Below are 21,396 nucleotides of genomic sequence, written 5' to 3' on the forward strand. Positions count from 1 at the left end.
AGGCAACCTATTTTCCTGCAGTGAGAAGCCAGCTAGGTGTCTCAGTGGCCATACAGAGGCCACCTCCCTGAAAATCACGCCGTTCTCTGACCTGTTTTAGGTCTCTCAGATCAGGCTAATCATTGACAGGGCTTTTACGATCACAAGCTTTTAGTGAAGTTTTGATAAGACACTCCAGCAGTTCGTGGCAAATGAAGACAGACTGCATGGCGGGGACTCCAGCGAATGAATGGATTTTTTTTTCAGTGTCAGTGCAAGAAATCTGACTTTTAACACTGGCTCTATAAACCGGCATAATGTGTGGCCGACGACTGGAGAGATTTGTTGCGTTTTGGACGTTCGTTTTCATACGGATGGTTACTGGGCTTGCTGGAGAGGGAAGATCTGTGTGGAAAAAGGATCCCCACTTCAGCCCCGTGAGTGAAACACAGATGTTTTTGTACGACACGTTCCCCGAAAAGTTTCTCTGGGGTGTAGGGACGGGGGCTTTCCAGGTGGAAGGCAACTGGAGGAAGGACGGGAAAGGCTCCTCCGTCTGGGACGGCTTCATCCACTCGGAGTTCAGGGATGCTGACAGCACAGATGCCTCCAGTGACAGTTACACCTTGTTGGACAAAGATTTGTCTGCTCTGGATTTTTTGGGAGTTGCTTTTTACCAGTTTTCAATTTCATGGTCAAGGCTTTTTCCTACTGGAGTGGTAGCAGCTCCCAATGAAAAAGGACTCCAGTATTACAACACCCTTATTGACTCTCTACTCTACAGAAATATTGACCCCATGGTTACGCTGTACCACTGGGACCTGCCCTTGATGCTGCAAGAAAAATATGGGGGATGGAAAAATGAATCAATAATTGATATCTTCAATGACTATGCCACCTTTTGCTTCCAGACCTTTGGGGATCGTGTTAAGTACTGGATTACAATCCACAATCCGTATTTAGTTGCTTGGCATGGGTATGGCACAGGTATTCATGCTCCTGGAGAGAGAGGGAAAATAACAACCGTCTACTCTGTAGGACACAATTTGATCAAGGTACAGTATAGTAAGATTTTACAAACTGATCTTGCACCGCCATGGGAAATGATGGGAAGAATCAATCATGTAGTCAATGTTTAAAAAAAAAAATCAAGGAATGTGAAAATACCAAGAAATAACCCTTAGTTAAGGCAGTCTTTTTTTTAATCCTTATGTTGATTTTATTATTGTTGTCACAACAGCTGGCTCAGTAATTATTTGCTTTAAAGTGCTTGTTTGTTACTTTATTTAAACTAGGTTTTGCCTACAAAATCTGGCTATTAAAGAGCATGATTTTCCTTCTTTATTCTTTTCACTTAGTTAAACACACTGACATGGCCATTCCTTTGGCTACACTGAAATGACTATTAGTTTAAAATTAAATTTATTTGCATTTTCATATTGGATCAATTCTACTAGCAATAGAATACATATATATAAATACAGTTTATATATAAAGTTGTAGCTTAGTAAGATCATACTGAGAAGTGTTTATCGCTGAACTAGCAAGGACAGCAGTTCTTGGGTTTGGAAGAAAATAAATGTCTCCTTCAGTATTTGAGAGTTTCAGAATTACATTATTTCCATGATGTTCTCAGCATTTTAATTTTTATGGCAGTCTTATATTATTTATCAGCTGTCTTCTACAGAATTACACATCCAAAAGGCTTGGTCCCATGATCAATAGCTTCAACAGCTGCGCTACTGGGTCCTCGGTTCCTGGTATTCTTTCTTTAGGAAGGACAAAAAGAGAAGTCTGAAGTGGACTAAGGACTTAAGGAGAAAGTGCAAATGTTTATGGTATTATCAACAGCATTACAGAATTTACAGCATCTCCTCTGATAGATTCTTAATTTCATTCTACAGAGTAGCTAGTTTCTATGCAGAGGAGTTTATATTCTTATTTTCTCATGCTATAATTTAAAACAATTTCAAATAACAGCAGTTTAAGATAGCATTTTTTTCACCTGTAGTGCTCAAAGTACTTTACAGAGCAGGTCACTATCCTGTCTCTGTTTGATAGAGCAGTTAGTATAATTCCCCCTGCTCAAACTGTTCCTGGCTGTCACAACGAGAATTTTTCTACTACCTACCATACATTATAAATGTAATTAACAAATAAATCTGAATGTATTTTTCCTACAGAAGAAGTATGCATGTGGGAAAAAATTAATTGCCAGAGTAGTTAAAAATATTCTGCAACCGACCATTTCTATTTCTTGTGTTTGCTTCTGGGCTTGAACCTGCAGAACGTTTTTTCAGAAAATTCACACTGCAGTCAATAGACGTTTTACACGTAGAAAAGTCATCCTGAGTCACTAACTGATTTCAGACTTAGCACAAGAATGACTTAACTATAGAGATTTGCGAAACATCTCAAAGAGAACTGATGCTCAATCATTCTTTTTATTTTCAAGTGCTAAATATAAAATATATTTGATGTAATACATGTAAAAGATACAACATAAGTTTGTAGCATTTCTTGCCTTTATTTCTGAGTGGCACAATCAAAACTGGAGTACCAACTAGGCAGTCTCTGCATTTTCCCACTCTCTAAAGCCCCTGTAAGCAGCACATAAAGAGCAATGCCTCTGCTGAAGAATCAATTGGGTGTTCCAGGAAGCCAAGCACAGCTGGGTCTGATACACAAATTACTGACCTAAGTTCCTCAGTCAATATTATTTAACTCTCAGACTTGATCTGATAGTTAGTTCTAGTTTTAAAGTCTGTCAATCCGAGTATAAAAAGATCACTTCAGTGAAAGAATTAATGAGGCTTTCGGCAACACACAATCCATTAACTAGTATTTTATTATCCTTGGGCAGAAATTATTTTCATGTTGTATCTTTCTTAAGCCCCATGAACATGACCTAATGTATTAGCAGTTCTCTTCTGTGGCACTGTAAAATTTCTGAAGATTTTAGGTCTTCATGAAGAATCTTAAATTTGTAGTAATGTATTTGAGGAACTGGAGCTTGATGTTTGGGGTTGGAATGGAAGCTCTCGAGGTACCAGTCGACATGAGTCAACTCTTCTTACATATATATAAATTTTTTTTTTCTTAATAAAATGTAATTAAAGCCAGTCATTCCACAGAACTCATAGGTGGTATTATATGTTTCAAGCCAACTAGCCAGAATCTTTCTCAGAGACTTTTGTGGGTATCTAAATGTTTGTTTAGTATTGTTGACAATACCATATTAATATAATGTATTGATGCACAATCAGGATTCATGTATTGTGAAATGTCTCCCCTTTGAGGAGCAGGGAATGTTATAAGAATCTCTCTGCAAAGAGATTTCACATGGCTTTTTATTTCAGGATTGGTATATGCAAATCTGTTTGTCAGACATTGTATTATGGCTACCTTCTAATTTACCACTGCAAATCAAAAATGTCCTCCCAAAAATAAAAGACTAACAAAAATGTCAGTTTTGGCAGTGTGAGGCACAGCCTGTTAAAGCTGTTGAAGAAATTCCCATTTATGTCAGCGGCTTTAGGAAGAGCCACGTTCTTGTCCATGTCAGGGCATCAGTTTTGGACAGGCTGTTGAAAGACAATATTCTCCATGCCACCCTATGTACATTAGCAGGTCCACCCATGAAATATACTGAGCAGGAAAAACAGGTTTAATCTGTTAACTAATTTGGCCACCACTCTGTGACATAGCAAATTGCGGAATAATAATTCTCAAACTTTTTTGTAGTACCTTTGGATAAACTAAATGAGGCTCGCTCATGAGTCCTACTTTTAGTTTCATTTACCAGTGCACTGTTGCAGCTGCGGTGTTGTGAGACCTAATCACCGTTTATATATAAAGGAGCGCTTTTATGTGATATATCAATCATAAACGGAAGCTAAGTTTCATAGGATCGCAAAAACAATATAACAAACCATAAACCTCTGCTTTTTTGGACTTTGGATTATTTTATTGTAAGAACAGTTTGAAAGTTGCTGGAGATTTTTGCATCTCTAGAAGAGGCCTGAAGAAATTTCTCTTAATTTTAAGCTATCAATTTTAGTAGACTAAAGAAATCCAACATCTTAAAACTCAAATAATCGGCTGGCATAATGAAAAAGTTCATGCATTTTAGAACTGATTAAAAAATGATCTGCTTCCGTGAATGAATTCAGTTGGGTAATTAGGTAGATAATTATCTTATGAAGGCTTTTCAACAGAAGTAGGATTGGTCTGTGTTCATCAAGCCCCAGAGCTTGGTGTTGGCTATCACAAGGCACTGCAGATGCTGTATCACCTAATGCATGTGCTTTCCTTCTGTGCCTTGCATCCATGCCCCAGATAGATACATCTACTTAAGAGACAGTCCTGCCTTTTACATGGGTCTTGCTATTCAAGACCCCTGAAAAGGGCTAGTGAATGCAGAAGCAAAGGCTGCTAAGCAGGGTGCTTAGGAGATCCACATGGGGAAAATAACCCACAGAAGAAGTCAAAATTTCAATTTAAAAAACATATTTGCATGTTACTATGTATGCTTTTCAAACACAAAGGGTAATGATTGCTACTGATCATTTTAAGGGACCTGATACTACTTCCGTGGAAATGAACAGGAAATTTGAAGTTTGACGCTTGTCAATTATAAATTGCTAAGGGGTTCACTTAGGTAAATCTCTATTCAATTGTATGATCATTACCACTAACACGAGGAGCATGTGGAATCTTATACCAGACGGAGAGTGGCTGTCAAAAGTGTATCTCCTTTCTTCGTTAAAGGATCTGTACTCCACAAAAGCAACACCAGAAAACAATTAATGATAACATGTAACTTGCCACGCGACATTTGAAAGACATATCAAAGAAGATACAAAAACTACGAGCTTGCTCCTGAGGCAGCTATCAATCTGAGGCAGAGAAGAAAAAAAGGGCATACAGAAAAATTAGATTGATTTCTTTGGTTTAACAGTAAATAAATCTGACAAGAAGCAAGAAAATATAAAGCAGAGGAATCATCGTGGCTGGAGCTAAATGAGATATATACCTGATATATTATTACCATTTTATGGTAATAATAGTTATGTTCTTTTATACTTAGTTATGGACCTAGTTATGTTCTTTTATACTTAGATTGAGGTTTATAAAGATCAGAGACTGCAGACCAAGCTGTCTTCTTTCTGTCCTGTGTATCAGTGCCCTCCAGGCAGTTCTGCCTTTGCTACGTAAGAGGCAGAAAGGGGATTTTTTTTTTTTTTACTGTTAAAGATCATTCACACTACTTTCCATCTGGCAGAAAAGCCCAGGAGAAAACTGTCAGGATAAGATCTCCCTAAAAATTTTCTTCATGGACACACCTTCATATCACATACTGGGAAAAGGCAATAAATTCCCCTTCAAACATGGTGTCTCCATATAGATCTGTGGCAGATCAGGTTCAGCTCTGTGCCCAGCTGCATTACTCACAGCTCCTCGGTAGCTCTCGCTATGCCAGGATCTCTTCGTGGACACTGCTGCCTTTGGGATCTTTGGATGAGCATGTCCCCGAGAAGTCCCATAATTCATTCTCCTTAAAAACAAATTTCTACTGAATGAATGGAGAATAGTTCTTACCTCTACGTCCAACCAGATGCTTTCTTCCCTTCCTGCAAAGGGGCCTTCTTTCCTCAGGAGCTAGAAAGATGAAGCTACACTAGTGCCTGTATTTCTTCCAGGAAGAGGAAAATCTGTCTCCATCAAGTACAGCTCTAGAGTGGACAGCAGAATTGTCTATGCTTCTAAATGTCTTTGCTGGAAGATTTTTCCAACAATAGTAGCCGTCAGTGATGATGTAGAATTCAGCACTGATTCACACTTTTTTGGTATGATCTGTTATTTTCAGGTTAGCTTTCTTACACTTCTTGGAAATCATCAGGAAAAACACAATCCGAATGCAAGACAGTTAGCATACAACAAATTTGAGAGTAAAGCCTCAGTCCTTCAGACCACCCTCTTAGAAATTTAGTTGCCTACATCTCAAGAGCCCTTTTTACCTTCACAAGGATTGAGCTTTAGAGTCAGTTTGCAAAATAAGGGCTTTAGCTCTATTGACTACGTGGCATCCTTACCACAGACCAAAAGGGCCTTGAACTGAAAGATACTCTCCAAATAAGCCACACACACCTGCCCTTCTTCTAAACTGATGTTTAACACCATCATCATCAGACTCTGTATTCTAGCTCTTCATAGTTTAAAAAACCAAACAATTGAATGCAAAGCCAGAATAATTTTATTAGCATTTTTTAAATTCTCGTTTTCCTAAATGTTCTTGCTCTCCAGCACACTAAAATAACTCCATATACCCCTGACATTGTTTTGTGTGCTTATTGCTGAGACATTCAAGGAAAATTGCCTGACTTTAATATATCTTAAGAATTTGAAAGCATTGGTCTTTCAATAGTGAGCTCCTTGCATACGTACATGATAAATTACAAGATCAGAGTTTGAAGGAGTGTGAGAATATTTCCAGAAGAGAGGAGAACAATACTGTTGTCTTGATTTTATTAAATTGACTTACCTTATCTAGCCTTTTTACAGGGTTAATACTAACTGACTTGGCACTCTCTGTGACTTTCAAGTCTATAGAATAATTTCTATATTAATACCAGGAGGATATGCTGAAATTAATCTGTCATATGTATCTAGAATAAATACACAATATTGATCCTGCTTTCACTGTGTACTTAGCCTTGACATTTGTCCTTGATCTAACAAGGAAAGTGAAATATTAGGGATTAAACTCTAACTGAAAAAAGATTAGTCAAGATTTACTCAAAATAGTCAATTTGATGTATGATACAGCTTTTAAATTGATGTTTGTTTCATGTGTAGTCTTACAAAACAGATTATATTAATCAGTTGGTTCCATCAACAATAGTTTGCATTGGAGCAACACCTTCCATCTGAGAATGTTAAACTGCTTTACAGATAATTAACAACTCAAAACAGAATTATGAGCAAGCAAATGCTATTGTGTGTACTACGTCTATAAAAACCCTTACTATAGACAGAGCGACAATTTTTTTTCAATGCAGTTAACCTTTAGAATTAAGAGACATCAGTGATACATATGAATTTGTATATGGACATCCTATCTTGAGTCATATTAAATGTACTTATTTGTAGTTGAGGTCTACTCCTGTAGAATCATAGCTGTGGCTGTATTCTCTACTGTAGACAGTATTTTTAATAGTAACTTTCTCCTAATCAACCTCTTGAAGGTGCGTATGAATACAATGAGTTGTCGCTGATTGTCTTTTAGCTGTCAATAATGCATTCTAATTAGTTGGTTTTTGGCAAAGCCGTCTTTCTCCACTTCACCTAGAAATGTGTGATTGCAAAGATTTACCTGGTGCTATTGTCACGCTACTTGGCACTGTGCATAGTACCTTTGATTAAACAGTGGTGTTAGCAGCCTGTGTCTGGGAAAAAAAAATATACTAACGAGGTGAGAAATCACTAGAGGCAGAGAACAAAGCAAGCCTGGCCCCAGCAGCCATCCCGGGCTGGAGGGACCTTCGGGAGAGGACGGTGAGGGTAACTGGGGAGATGGCACTGGCCACTTAGATTTTCTGAAGAGACTGGTCAGAAATCCATTTTATAATATTTTAACTGTATCTTGCAATTTGCCTCATGAGTACAATTTTGCTGACTTCTCTTTTCAGCTACAGAACCTGCATTTCAAAGGTTAATGTTACGTTATCAGTATTTTCAAAGGCAGACCTTGAACAAATGTTATGAGCATGACCTTAGAAACCATAAACAACTGATACACAAAATTTCACAAACTGTAATTCTTCGGTACTCCCTAGCTTAACCAAATATCTACCTGACATCAGGTCTTTTGTTTTTTTAAACCGTCAAGGCTGTGTGCTTCTAGATAAATTAACTGAAATTATTGTCCAAGGTAAGCAATGCTGTTTGGCTTGGTAATGATGTCGGTCTAACTCGGCACTCTAAATGTTTCACAATGCTTCTCAATGTTTTTTCTGGGTGCAAACAGTTATTTTCTTTCCAGCTTAAGAGTATAAAGCCACACTTCAGGAATAAGGTAAACCCTGAGTTACTTGACAACTCCTCAGCTGGGAGAGGCCAGCTCCCCTCCCCTGTGTCAGATCCTCTGGTGTGATCCAGAGTCACCACCCTGCGATCCAGAGCACGCTGGCTCTCCCCTTTTCCCAGGGGACTCTGACAATGCTAGTGGCTCCTCAGTCTCCCCTGTGTTCCTTTTTTCGTGTAAATTTTGACTGCTGTATTCTCTTACTTAAGTAATTAACAATGTGACATTTGAAGGTAATTCTGGTGTGTGACAATGTTAAGCTTTCTAAAACGTGATGCTAATCAAAAAAATGGAATTAAGATGTGATACAAGGTATGCTTTCATTGTCACTAACGTGAATAGCGAAACTTCTGTCCGTCCTAGGGCAGTCAATATTTGGCTGATTATGAGTACTAAAACATGCCATACCCAATAGATCTTATGAGATACTTCTGCCAAATTTCCTTTTAAAATCAAAATGTTGTTGCTCTCTACTTAAAACGAATAAGCTTAATTCTGTGCTGTTGCGTGTACTGTCAGAAAAATTATTATTATAGCAGCTTCAAAGAAGAAATAAACAAAAATCCTGGATCAAAATTCTTACACAGAAGGGTGAAACTTGACATTTGGGTTCAAACTTTGCAGCTGGGTCCTTTCTCCAAGTTTTTAAATTTGGGACTGGGCAAATATCAAAAGTTGAACACTTAGTCATATGATTAGGCCAAACTAAAACAAATGGAAGTGTACCCAAGAGGAGCGATGGGATGGACATGATCAGAGTAAATCCAGGTAACCCCCATAGCACAGAGCGGTTAAGAGCACAGAGCCAACACTGACAAAAGAAACATCATTTGAGATGCATAATTTATGTAACAGTTGTAAGGATGGTTTAAAATTTTAACGGTATCAGCAATCACTGCTTGGCAAAGAAAGACCTAGATGGGACTGTCTAGATCATGGAGCTCAAATCCCACCATCAACAGCTGTTTAGTCCCAAAGTGTCCGTGTAAGAGCTATTCACAGCCCTGCTGGGACCTCCTGTGAAATTTAGACCTATGTTAAAAGGCAAAAGGCCATAGCCCTTATGTATCATAGGAACAGTGCACATGAGATACTGAGCATTGCCATCATCTTGAGGTACCTTGCAGTATAACAGTCATTGCCCATTACAACCGTGCAGGGTAATTAGCGTGCCCTACCTGTTTGTTAATATTTTCATTGAAGTCTGCAGTGAATCAGCTGCAGCTACTTGCCTGTCTAGCTGCCGATGCACATGGAGATTTATTAGAGAGTTACAATTTAATGCTATTTTTCTCTCATCAGGCTCATGCAAAAGTTTGGCATAACTACAAAAAACGCTTTCAACCATATCAGAAGGGGATGATATCCATAGTATTGGGATCCCACTGGATCGAACCTAACAAATCGGAAGATGCTTTGGACATTTCTAAATGTCAGCAGTCTATGGAGAGAGTACTCGGGTGGTTTGCTAAACCCATCCATGGGGACGGCGATTATCCAGAAGAACTGAAAAATGAATTCTCGTTTTTGCCACGCTTTACTGAGGCTGAGAAAAACTACATAAAGGGAACAGCTGACTTCTTTGCATTTTCCTTTGGTCCTAATAACTTTAAACCTCCAAACACTCTACCAAAAATGGGACAAAATTTGTCACTCAATTTGAGGGAAGTACTGAACTGGATTAAACTGGAATACAACAGTCCTCGAATCTTGATTGCAGAGAATGGCTGGTTCACTGACAGCCATGTGAAAACAGATGACACCACAGCCATCTACATGATGAAAAACTTCATTAATAAGGTTTTACAAGGTTTGTACACAAGTTAGTTGTTGGATTTTCGGAGAGCTTTTTGAGATCATTTGATATTTAGCTCTGTAATGATTTCATCTTTTTTTTTAAAGAGAAGTTAATTAAGTTAATTATTAATTATTCATACTGCATGAGTACAAGTCATGGATCAGGATCTACTGGTGCTAGGTGTTGTACAAACACAGAAAAAAACCATTGTCCCTGTCCCAGAAAGCTAAAGTCCAACATCTGCATTGGATTTTAAAACCAAATAAGTGCAAAACTGAGTCAGAAATTAATGAAAACAAATCTATTGGATATCACTTTTCACTGCTGGTAGTCCAACTGTAAAACCCTTGTGCAGGTACATACCCTGACAGCAGAAAACAAGACAGTGCCTACAGACTGTCATTGCCACGCTGGGGTCCTACTCCAACGTAAAATGCAGGAAGGAAATCAGCAGGAGAAGGGCGATCGTTCTTCAGGATTATCACAGGCCAAACAGAGATAACGTTTTAAAGACACACTTTCGATCTTGGTATTTTCCCTTCATAAAGCCAGCATACAGGGGTGCTCTCTGAAGGCAAAAGATTTAATTTTGTATGAAATATTAACCTAAAGCCTCTGCAAAACCAGTGTTTCTTTTCCCCCTCAGCCAGTTCGTAGGTTCGGCGCTGGGGAGGGCCAGCTGCTGGCCCCGAGAGCCGTCCTCCCAGCAGGCCGCCCCGCTGCTGATGCCGTACCGCAGTGATGGGGTTACGAAAACCTTTCTTATCCTCAGAAAACACGAGTGATCGTTTACTCTGACACCAAGTCAGGAAGTACTGCATCACCAACAAACATATTTAAGCTCCTAATGAAGATTATCCAGCTATATTTAAAGTTGGTTCAAATTGTAAACTTCACATAGCGCAACTATGCGATATGTCCTGCCTTTTCCAGATTTTGAAGAGGTTACGTTCCAGTATTTGGTTTATGATATTTTAAATACTGCCTTGATACAGCAGGAAAGTCTAGATGCAGGCCTGGATTTGGAGGTGTGGAACAGGTAGGTTTCTGGACACGTGCATAAGAAAATCCATAGCGTGTGCTTTTTCTGAATCCTCTACAGCAGACCTGGCTGTAATAACCATCCATGGAGTCACACTTCTGAAATACTTGGTCCATGTTCAACCAACAACTAATTCTCAAGAATTGTCATCTACATTTTTATGCATGCAGATACTTCAACCACTGCATCAAAATACAGGATTATCTCTTAACTAATTTTTTGTGAAGCAAACTTTAGATCAGGAATAATACCTGGAACACATTTTCCTATTTTTACTTACAGAGAAGTCAGGTGTAAATTTGCTGTTTGCAGCAAAATCAATCAGGTCATGTTAACCTCAAAACATCATTTATAGGCCAAATTGTAACGGGATGGTGGCTGTTAAGGTCACATGTAACAGGCTATGAGGAGCCATACTCTCTGGGTGTTCAGGGAGAGTGCTGTCAACTTTGTACTGTATGTGTGTATCTTACATTCAATACGTGGTGTGTAACATCACCATTGCAATGAACTGACCCGATTCTGATAGAAGGATGCAATTGAAGCCACAGCTCCTCAGTGGCATGCATGCGCCTGTCAATACTGAAACTGTTAGTTCTGCAGAAGGACTCCAAGGCTCCACCTGTAGCAGACACAGAAATGCCTTGAGATCTGCTTCACCTCTGGTGACACAGGGAGCTTAATTAACTCCTGACCTCCCCTACCTTCAGCCCCTCGTTCCTGCCCCCAGCCATCCCCTTGGTGTTTAGGAGGATTTTCTCATCCCCACTCTAACGTTCAGCAAGGATCCTGACTTCTGTTTCTGCCCTCTCCTTTCACTGTCACTGCAGACAACGCTGCAAACATACTCTCACGCTGATCCACAGGATCTCTACCTATGACCCGCCTAACTATTAATTCTTCTCACCACAAAATATAGATAAAATAGTGCTTTTTTCCCTACCCATTTAAACAGCCAAAAATTCTCATCTAGGCATGCACGATCTTGAGTACCGCAGCATCTTTTGCTCTGACAATTAAACTGAGCCCCCATCCATTCAGTATGCTTCTAGAAAAAAGTATTTTTTCTCAGTTGTCACTTATGCTGTCCCTATATGTCTACTTCCATTTGTTCAACCTTCCTTGTTGCAGACATGAAGTACTCATCTTTACCTTCTGGCCTATCTCTTTATCCTCTACATCATTCTCCACCGCTGTGTTTTGCAATTGATATTTCCAGACATTTTTGTACTTTATCCCATGGTTTCCCTAATATTTAGAAGTTGCTTTTCTTGAAAATACATGCCATTGTATTGCTTCGTTACATTCCCGCATCTCTTTACCAGTATTCTGGCCTTGTCTATCAGCTTCTCAAATACGTACATTGCAAGCTCTTGGGCTTTCTGATTTCCTCATCCAGCAGCTAGTAAAATACCGTGCTTGACTAGGTCAGTACTGCTGGGTACCTTGTTGCTCTGCTGCATGAATACAAGTACTGTGCAAAACTGCCTCCTGGTGAAGATGCAGCATGGCAAAGAAGTTCGGTGGAAATATAAAATTATGCAAAGTGAAATGTGCTGAGAAAATAAGGCAAAACAATGTTGGGTGAGAATAGAGCTTTAAATCAGAATACTTCATCTTTATTCCTTGGCTTACTCTCAGTGGACTACAGGTAAAATATGGCTGTCCGTCTGTCTGTGCCAAAAGCCCCAGTAACCCCTGCTTTGCCCTTGATATTCCAGCCCTTATAAGGTTCATGTGAGGAGTTATCCTGCGTTATTTCTCAGCTTAAAGCTGGTGACAAGCAGCTAATATGACTGAGGATGGAGTTTGGACTTTTTCTTCCAGGCTGCCAGCGGGCACACGCTGTAGGTGGGTAACCAACGTTGTTGTTAGTTGGTGTCCAGCGAGAAGCTGCTTTGGAAGTTCTGCTGCCCTCCCTGGTGAATCGGGTTCCACATCTGAGAAAGCAGTCATTTTGTCATCTCTCTCATATATTATATGTAAAAGGTTATATGTATACTCCTTTGCAAGGTGGAGGGACATTAAGGTTGACTGAAAAAACATACATGTGCTGCACCCATTCCGTGAATAAATCAAGCACTTCAGTCTCTGGGTTGATCAGCCCAGCTTCTTCTAAAGTCATTACATGTCCCATACCGACACATTTAATTTTTCAATTTAGAAGCTGAATAGACATTCCTAAATGTTAGACCTTGCAGAGATCTTTCAAATAAAGGTAGGGAGTTTTAGCTTCATAACAAATACAAAGTCACAAACTAGATCAACTGTTGCACCCTTAATTTTTAGTCATGATTCTCTAATTTTATTGGTATATATTACTTGCAAATCATCAAATACAACTTAAAATTTGGATGTGGCGTAATATTTCACGTTTGCTCAGAGCAGAAATAAAGCATCCTACAGTAATTTAATTCCTTAAGGAACTAGTGATGTACGCATTTTTTAATGAATAAGGACTAAGATTTATCATCTTTGTCACAGTTTTGCAATGAATTACAATGGGCCAATAACCCTCTGAGTGTTGAGAAAACTCTCAAGATTTTCAAAGTTAATAGACCTTTCTCATAAACATCCCTTATATATATGTTAGAGTCCTAAATATAAGACTCATGGATGTTACTTTCTCTTACACAGCTATTAAATACGACAACATAGATGTGTTTGGTTACACAGCCTGGTCACTCCTTGATGGCTTTGAATGGCAACATGCTTACAACATCAGGCGCGGATTATTTTATGTAGATTTCAAAAGCGAAAAAAAGGAAAGGATTCCCAAGTCATCTGCACTTTATTATAAACAAATCATACGAGAAAATGGCTTCTTCCCAAGGGAGTCTATCCCAAGCTTGCAAGCTCAGTTCTCCTGTGACTTCTCCTGGGGTATCACCGAGTCTGTTCTCAAGGTAAGCGTAAAATATTGGGAAGACCGCTGGATGCAGAGCGATCGACAGCTTTACTTCGTGAATAAATGACTCTGTACAGCACTTTCGTTCAGGAATGTCAATGCACACTGCAAACAGAAGTTAAGCCTAGCCAGAATTGCACAGGTTCAGTTTTATGTAGTTGACAGGTTTTCGGGTGAGCTAGCCACAGAGCGCTGGGTGCCCCTGCAGCAGCAGACCCCTCTGCAGAAGCCTCCCAAGGCTGGCCCTCCCTCGCCTTCACGTCTCCACGTGGCGGATCGGATCAGGAAATTTCAGGCCAAGAAGCTGACCCCGACCGATTGTTCCTGGGTTATTTTTCAACCAGGGGAGTTTCCCAATCCAGTTCGCAGTGTGGCCGTAGGGACGCCTACGACAGCCGACGGAGAGGGTGGCACAGGGCAGGGACAAGGTGGTTACGCTGGTGGCAGCAGAGCTACCCGCAGGCTCGAGGTCTCGTCTAAAGCTACTGACCAAGATTCCTGGGTTGGGCCTGGCTCTAAGTGCCACTTAGACAAGTGGGTAACAAGCCGTTCTTAAAAAGGCTTATACCGCAGGCGAAAATAACCAACATCAGCACATACGGCCTTTGTCATCTGAACTCACATTTGAAAACAGATCATACCATCTTTTTTCCAAACTGGTTCCTACAGTATCTATTTCTACTTTAAATGTGGTAGATAAGCTAACCACATGTATGGTCAGTGTCGGGATACTCTTTCTGTCATCGCATACAGAAAGATAGTCCAAAGACTGACATCAGCCTCAAAAAATAACAGCAAAACTCTGTAATTTAACCTATTCACTGACAACCATAGGAAAAAAAAGTAAAGCTTCTATATACTTTATTAATCATGCTGAGGAAATATACAGCACGGAAAAGTGCATTTTCTTTAAAAAATCAGGTTTAATCTAAGTATTTTGAACTTCACTATATTGTATTAGAAAATCCTACAAAAAATCTTTTAAAAAATTGGAATAGTAAAAAAATATCCTGTGCTACACAGGATACATCGTGTGCTAACCTTGTTAACTAATATTAAACGCTATAAGCTGTTTGTGTCAGATGTTTGCATAGGCAGAAGGACTACCAGTAAGACCAGGGAACACTATGCCACAGTTTCACAAGGTTGATCTCAGCAGCAGTGCCAAAATAATCCGTGCCTGCCTCGTATACTCCCCGGTGCTTGTCCTTACCACCCCGTTCTTCTGCCAGCTGCCTGAGAACTGCTGTTTGCGTGACCACAGAGTGAACTCGACCCGATGCATCTGTGTGAAAATATGTGTCGTGTAGGCTGGTGGCAGGGCAAATGCCAGTGTGTAGCTGAATAGAAAGGAGAGTGCAATTTTAATGTTTTCTGTAGATGAAGGAACGGAAGGGGTAAGACGACCCCTAGCACAGACAAAGCCCATACAGGCGAGTCGGTTATCCTCTTCCCCTCGGAGCATCTAAGCGGGACCTTCTGACATCCAACACTAATCCTACAGCCAAACACAGGCAGAAATGTGGACTACGAGCAGGCATTCATTTAATTAAACCCCATTGTAACATATTGGTTTTATTTTCCCAGGCAGAATCTGTGGCTTCCTCACCGCAGTTCTGTGATTCCAGCCTGTACCTCTGGAACGTCACAGGAGACGGGCTCCTGCACAAAGTTAAAGGGGTGAAACTAAAAACCCGACCAGCACAGTGCACGGATTTTGTCAGTATTAAAAAGCAACTTGACCTCCTGGAAAAAATGAAAGTCACCCACTACAGATTTGCACTTGACTGGTCACTAATTTTACCCAATGGAGATTTGTCTGTGGTCAACAGGCAAGTTCTTAGGTATTACAGATGCGTGATTAGCGAAGTACTGAAACTCAACGTTCAGTCCATGGTCACCTTATATTATCCAACTCACGCCTACCTGGGCCTGCCGCCTCCTTTGCTGCAGACAGGAGGATGGTTGAACGAGTCTACTGCCTACGCTTTTCAAGACTATGCCGCTTTATGTTTTCGGGAACTTGGCGATTTGGTTAAACTTTGGATTACAATAAATGAGCCTAATCGGCTAAGTGATGTCTACAATAGGAGCAGCAATGATACATACCGGGCGGCACACAATTTATTAATAGCCCATGCCATGGCCTGGAAAATATATGATGAACAGTACCGGCCCTTTCAGTATGGCAAAGTGTCCCTGTCCCTGCATTCGGACTGGGCTGAGCCTGCCAACCCCTACTTTGAATCTCATTCAAAAGCTGCCAACAGGTTTCTTCAGTTTGAAATAGGCTGGTTTGCCGATCCCATATTTAAGACTGGGGACTATCCAGCTACCATGAGGGAATACATCAGCTTTAAAAACAGAAAAGGCCTCTCATACTCTTCGTTGCCATCTTTCACAAGCGAGGAAAAGCAGCTCGTCAAAGGTGCAGCTGACTTTTATGCGCTGAATCATTTCACCACCAGATTTGTGATTCACGAACCTCAGAATGGGAGCCAGTATGAATTTGATCGTGACATCCAATTTCTGCAGGACATCACCTGCCTGAGCTCCCCTTCCCGTTTGGCTGTGGTGCCTTGGGGGGTGCGCAAAGTTCTCAAGTGGATTAAAAAAACCTATGGTGACATTGATATTTATATCACAGCAAATGGAATAGATGACCAGTCCTTAGACAATGATGAACTTCGAAATTATTACTTGGGAAAATACATACAAGAGGTTTTAAAAGGTGAGTATATGATAGATTCAAGTTCCCCAGAGCCATTTCCATGGCACAGACCCAGGCATTCCTTAAGCAAGCACCTAAGGCTTGCCCCAGACAGAGCAAGCAGCTCTGACTGAGGTTCCGGCCACCAGCATTCAGCCTCCTGAGGGGCCTGATTCTGCAGGCACCCTTAGGGCAGGTACAACACAAAGCAAGGGCATCAAGCCCTTACGTGAAACACAGCCACAGCTGCTTCCAGTTTAAACCATGTGAGAAGCCATCTGGGCATGCATATACAGCAGAGTAGTTAATCAGAAGTTAGTAGGAGATGGCACTTCAGACCAACAACTCCCAAGAGACAACTCTAATTTCTATATTCTAAAAAGAAAGGTGGGAGCCTCCTCCTTACTTGCTGCTGAACTAGAGTCATTGAACAGGAAAGCACAAGCAAGTCTAAGGAGACCTGGAGGGACATACAGCAGGTCACCAGACTTTTGAGGAGCTGCTATGGAAGGCAGAGGCAAACTCTAGTTCATATTCCACTACTTGCTTTCTCCTGTGCACCTACAGAAATCTAGTTCTTCACTTTAGAGAAAAATTAGTAACAATTATGGAGGTAGAGGACAAAAATGTTCAGGGCAATGATCTTCAGCAATAGTTTATTGTATGAGAAATGCTGCAGGGACCTCACCCCTCCCATCCCTCTTCCTCCAACTAAACATTAAAAGGAAAGCAGCAAGCCGCAGGATGCCAGAAAGGCCTCGGTACCTGAACTGTACAGCCAAAACGAGACGTACAATACTGCCTTGCACTCACTATTCCCTATTGGCAAGCGCTAGCAAGTTCCCTGATCAGGACATGGGACGTCTAAAAGCTCTTCTGAGGCACCTGTCCCCAAACATAGTCTACATATCCTGGTTTCTCCTCTCTAGGAGCTAGCTACATGAAAAAATGAGATAGGTCGTACTCATGGCTAAGCGTGGCTTCAGATTACTTTTAGACATCAACAAGAAACAGAGCATTCCCCCTCCAGTGCTTAGCTCTTTCTCAATTAATATAGGACTAATGAGCATTTGCTGATTCATTTTCCATGCTAATTTCACATAGCAAACAAAAGAAAAATAAATTATTAAAGGAAATACATTATTAAAGGAGAAGGTTGTTTAAAGGGCACTTCATGGTAGTATTCACATTTTATTTGTCAGATAGCATGATACTTTATAGCACTCACTGAAAGATCCCCCCAGTTTACAACGTTCTTGCTTAATCTGGGTCACATCTCTGCTTACACATGAATTGGAGAGATGTTTACTCACCAAGGACTGCTACTTATGATTTCATTAAAGTGTTTTCACCCAACACTTGGGTGCAGCAGTATAACATACAGTCATGCGTGCTGCAGGGCTGAGCAGTTGGGTTTGGAGCAGGGCAGGAATTTTCAGAAAGCTCCTCTCATGGCACTTGGGTCATCGCAGCTGGGTTCAGTAGAGAGCAGCATCTGGCTTTTCCCAGGAAAGCAAGCTCCCAGCTCTAACCCTGTTCAAATCCAGCTTTCACAGAGTAGCTCCAGAAAATTCCCAAATTCTAACTTTTTTTTTAAAACGATACACTGTTTCACTTAATTAAAATTGACAATGGGAGCCGAGTATCGTTAGAAGCAGTAAGTGTAAATATTTTATGGTGCAATTATGCTTTTTAAACTGATAATCATTTGAAATCTGAACTCATTACCAGAAGGTTTGCAGGTCATGTAAGGTTTTTATTTTTTACAAGGGCATGTAGGGATACGACAAGGGGTAATGGCTTTAAACTGAAAAGAGGGTAGATTTAGATTAGCTATAAGAAAGAAATTCTTCAGTATGAGGGTGGTGAGGCACTGGAACAGGTTGCCCAGAGAAGTTGTGGATGCCCCATCCCTGGAAGTGTTCAAGGCCAGGTTGGACGGGGCTTTGAGCAACCTGATCTAGTGGAAGGTGTCCCTGCCCATGGCAGGGGGGTTGGAACGAGATGATCTTTAAGGTCCCTTCCAACCCAAACCATTCTATGATTCTATTAACATTTGTTTCTGGTTTTTTTCCCCTTCGCAGCATACTACATTGATAAAGTCAAGATTAAAGGCTACTATGCATTTAAGCTGACTGAAGAAAAATCTAAGCCCAGATTTGGATTCTTCACTTCAGATTCAAAAGGAAAGCCTTCAATAAAATTTTACAATAACCTGATAAGCAACAACGGCTTTCCTGCCAACTATTCAGTCTGCAATCCCCCCAACCAAGAAAAGCACTGTAGCTTCTGCTTGTTTATTTCTCAGAAGAAGCCGTTAATCTTCTTTGCCTGCTGCCTTTTCTCTACCCTTATCTTGCTTTTAACCATTATTGTTTTTCACAAAAGAAAAAGAAGAAAACGTTTTAAGGCAAAAAGCATCCAGCACATCTGTGTTTCATTTTAAAAAGGGGGCACAAGCCCTCTTTCAGCGAGATCCATCGCTGTTTGCATTCTACAGAGGATGATGCAGACGACTGTAGAAAAGCACTACCTGAGTCACTCCAGTCATACACACCAAGCATTTCATTGGAAAATGGAAAGTAATTGTCTGCACAGGAAGAAGACCTATGACGACATTTCTTTCTGGTGAAATTACTTTTATCCACCTTCTGTATGTAGAAGTAAAATTAATCCACTTAAAAAAAAAAAAAAAGAAAATTTTATGACTCTCCTGTGCCTTGGAATAACCTTTCAAACAGTTTGACTTAAAAAGAGATATTAAGCTGTGAGAACTGATACGCACTTTTCTATGAACCTCTTTGGACCAAAGCGTCTTGTGATGTATATTCATGTTATGAATGTTGTTGAGCATGAAACTGCAGTTGTTAGGGTTTACAAATAAAAGTGTTATTAAAACCCACAAACTTTCAACTAAGTATAACACCAAGAATGAATTGTGCCGGGCCAGCTTCTGAAGATACCTCTAAAAGAACAAATCCAAGTTAACTCCATTATTGACCAACACACCTGTATCTCTTACGTATTGGGTGAAGTAGAGATCAGATGTTAACATTTTAAGCAAATGTAACTGGACCCTCAGGAGACAAGTCAAAATAATATACAATCACTATTTTTCATCTCCAAAATGGGGCAGCTGTAAAAATTTTTACTAGCAGAGAACATCAAAATAAATAGTGTATCTATCTTAATCTACTCAAGAGAGCGATGAATAGAATTCTAAATTGCACTTTTTCATAGAAATAAATATATATTATCATTTTAGTTCTGGTCAAGTGCTAGTGCAAGCCATGGGTGGGATAAAACCATGAGAGGAGTTTATTGCTATTGCTGCATTACACAAAAGCTACCAACCCAGGCATAATGCTCATAAAGGATAAATGAACCTGCTAATCTCATTTAAACTTTTCAGGGACCAAACCCAGAGGTTTCCCTTGGTCTGGTTTTGGTCATCTCAAATTGAGCCCAACGAGTTTTTCCCCGTGACCTGTACCATCATTTAAAATTCACATTGGCCAGCCTTTTCAGTCATTGCATCAAACTGCATGCTCAGAAGATCACTGCCCAGGCGTAGAGAAGCTGCTCTAGAAATGGAAAGAAGGGCAAAAAGAGGCATCAGTTAAATTCCTACTGCCTGCCTCCACTGTGGCTAGTATCATTTTCAAGACACAGTGACACCCCCAACCTGTTCCCACAAGAAACTAGTTATCTCAGTCTTAAGGTCCCCAAAAGAGGTAGACACACTTTATCTGTACCCCGGTGCTTCTCAAGAGATGAGGCATATAAACACATTGTCTTTTCCAACTGCATCTCAACACACAAGATAGCATCAACCACAAGGTAAATGATAATGTATTATGATAAACAATAATGTAAGATAAAGTATTACAGCCACTTGCAGACTACTAGAAACTTCATGGAAGTGCTACTTGGAGGATGCGTGCAATCGACTGAACCCCAAACTCCCAATACTTGACCCAACCTTGAGTCTCAGTTAATAAATGCATGAGACTATTTCTCCATTATATTTCAAGTATTGGTCAACATCACAGAAGGTTCATTAATTCAAAAGGTAAGTACTAGTAAAATGATGAGGGACTCTGGCCCATGTTACACTATACAACGTTTCTACCAGCGCAGCAAACAGCACAGGTGTTAGAGGTACATGCACCCTTCCCTCACCCAAGGACACTGACTAGTTGTCACTCACAGCCACTGGGGACTCAAACTGAAGCACACTACAAGGAAAGTCCTTGCGAATTCCGCATGCATTGTGGGAGCACAATTTTGGAAAACTTCTTTAGCTGCACAATTCAAACAGCACAGGAACCCATCTTAGAAACGTTAAGCAGGCCATGTACAAAGTCCACGTCTGCAAAGTTCAGTACCACTACTTTTCCAGGCTCAGAGACACTGGTACCGCGCACCCGTTGAACTCGGTGGAATCATGCAAGTGGGTGCTTTGGGCAATTTTCTGAATTTTTTACACATGCATAGATGCTTTCCTCAATATTAAGCTTTAGCCACTTGTTGCCAAGTACGTTTCTGCACTATCCCGGTATTTTCTGTGAAAAATTGAATGTAACAAGTGACAACGCGGATTTTACCACACCACAGAAACAGCACAAAATCCCAACTAGATGTTGCTACATGGCAAGATTAGCAACCAAGACAAAAGAGAGCACTATACCTCCAGATGACACGAATCACTGTTGGTGAAGCTCAGCAATAAGCGCTGCCTGAACTCTGAGGTCAAGTCCTTGGTTTTTTTAATTGAGCAATACAGCTAAAGCATCATCTTTTCAGACTACCACTTCCATCTCTGTATTTAGTTTAAACAAGTCTTATAAATTTGGTTCCACTGATTCCAATT

The 21,396-nt window shown here is 40.3% G+C and overlaps 1 protein-coding gene across 1 annotated transcript; it reads left to right on the forward strand.

Moving 5' to 3' along the window:
* Positions 1-191: 191 nt before the first annotated feature.
* On the forward strand, positions 192-19,465 carry KLB (klotho beta). The gene is given in 5 exon segments (XM_075148943.1): positions 192-1,034; positions 9,368-9,875; positions 13,543-13,811; positions 15,401-16,544; positions 18,608-19,465. Coding segments are annotated over 5 exon segments (3,126 nt in total). The 3' UTR covers positions 18,970-19,465.
* The last annotated feature ends 1,931 nt before the right edge of the window (positions 19,466-21,396 follow it).

The sequence above is a fragment of the Calonectris borealis genome, chromosome 4, assembly GCF_964195595.1.
Source record: "Calonectris borealis chromosome 4, bCalBor7.hap1.2, whole genome shotgun sequence".
Taxonomy (NCBI): Eukaryota; Metazoa; Chordata; class Aves; order Procellariiformes; family Procellariidae; genus Calonectris; species Calonectris borealis.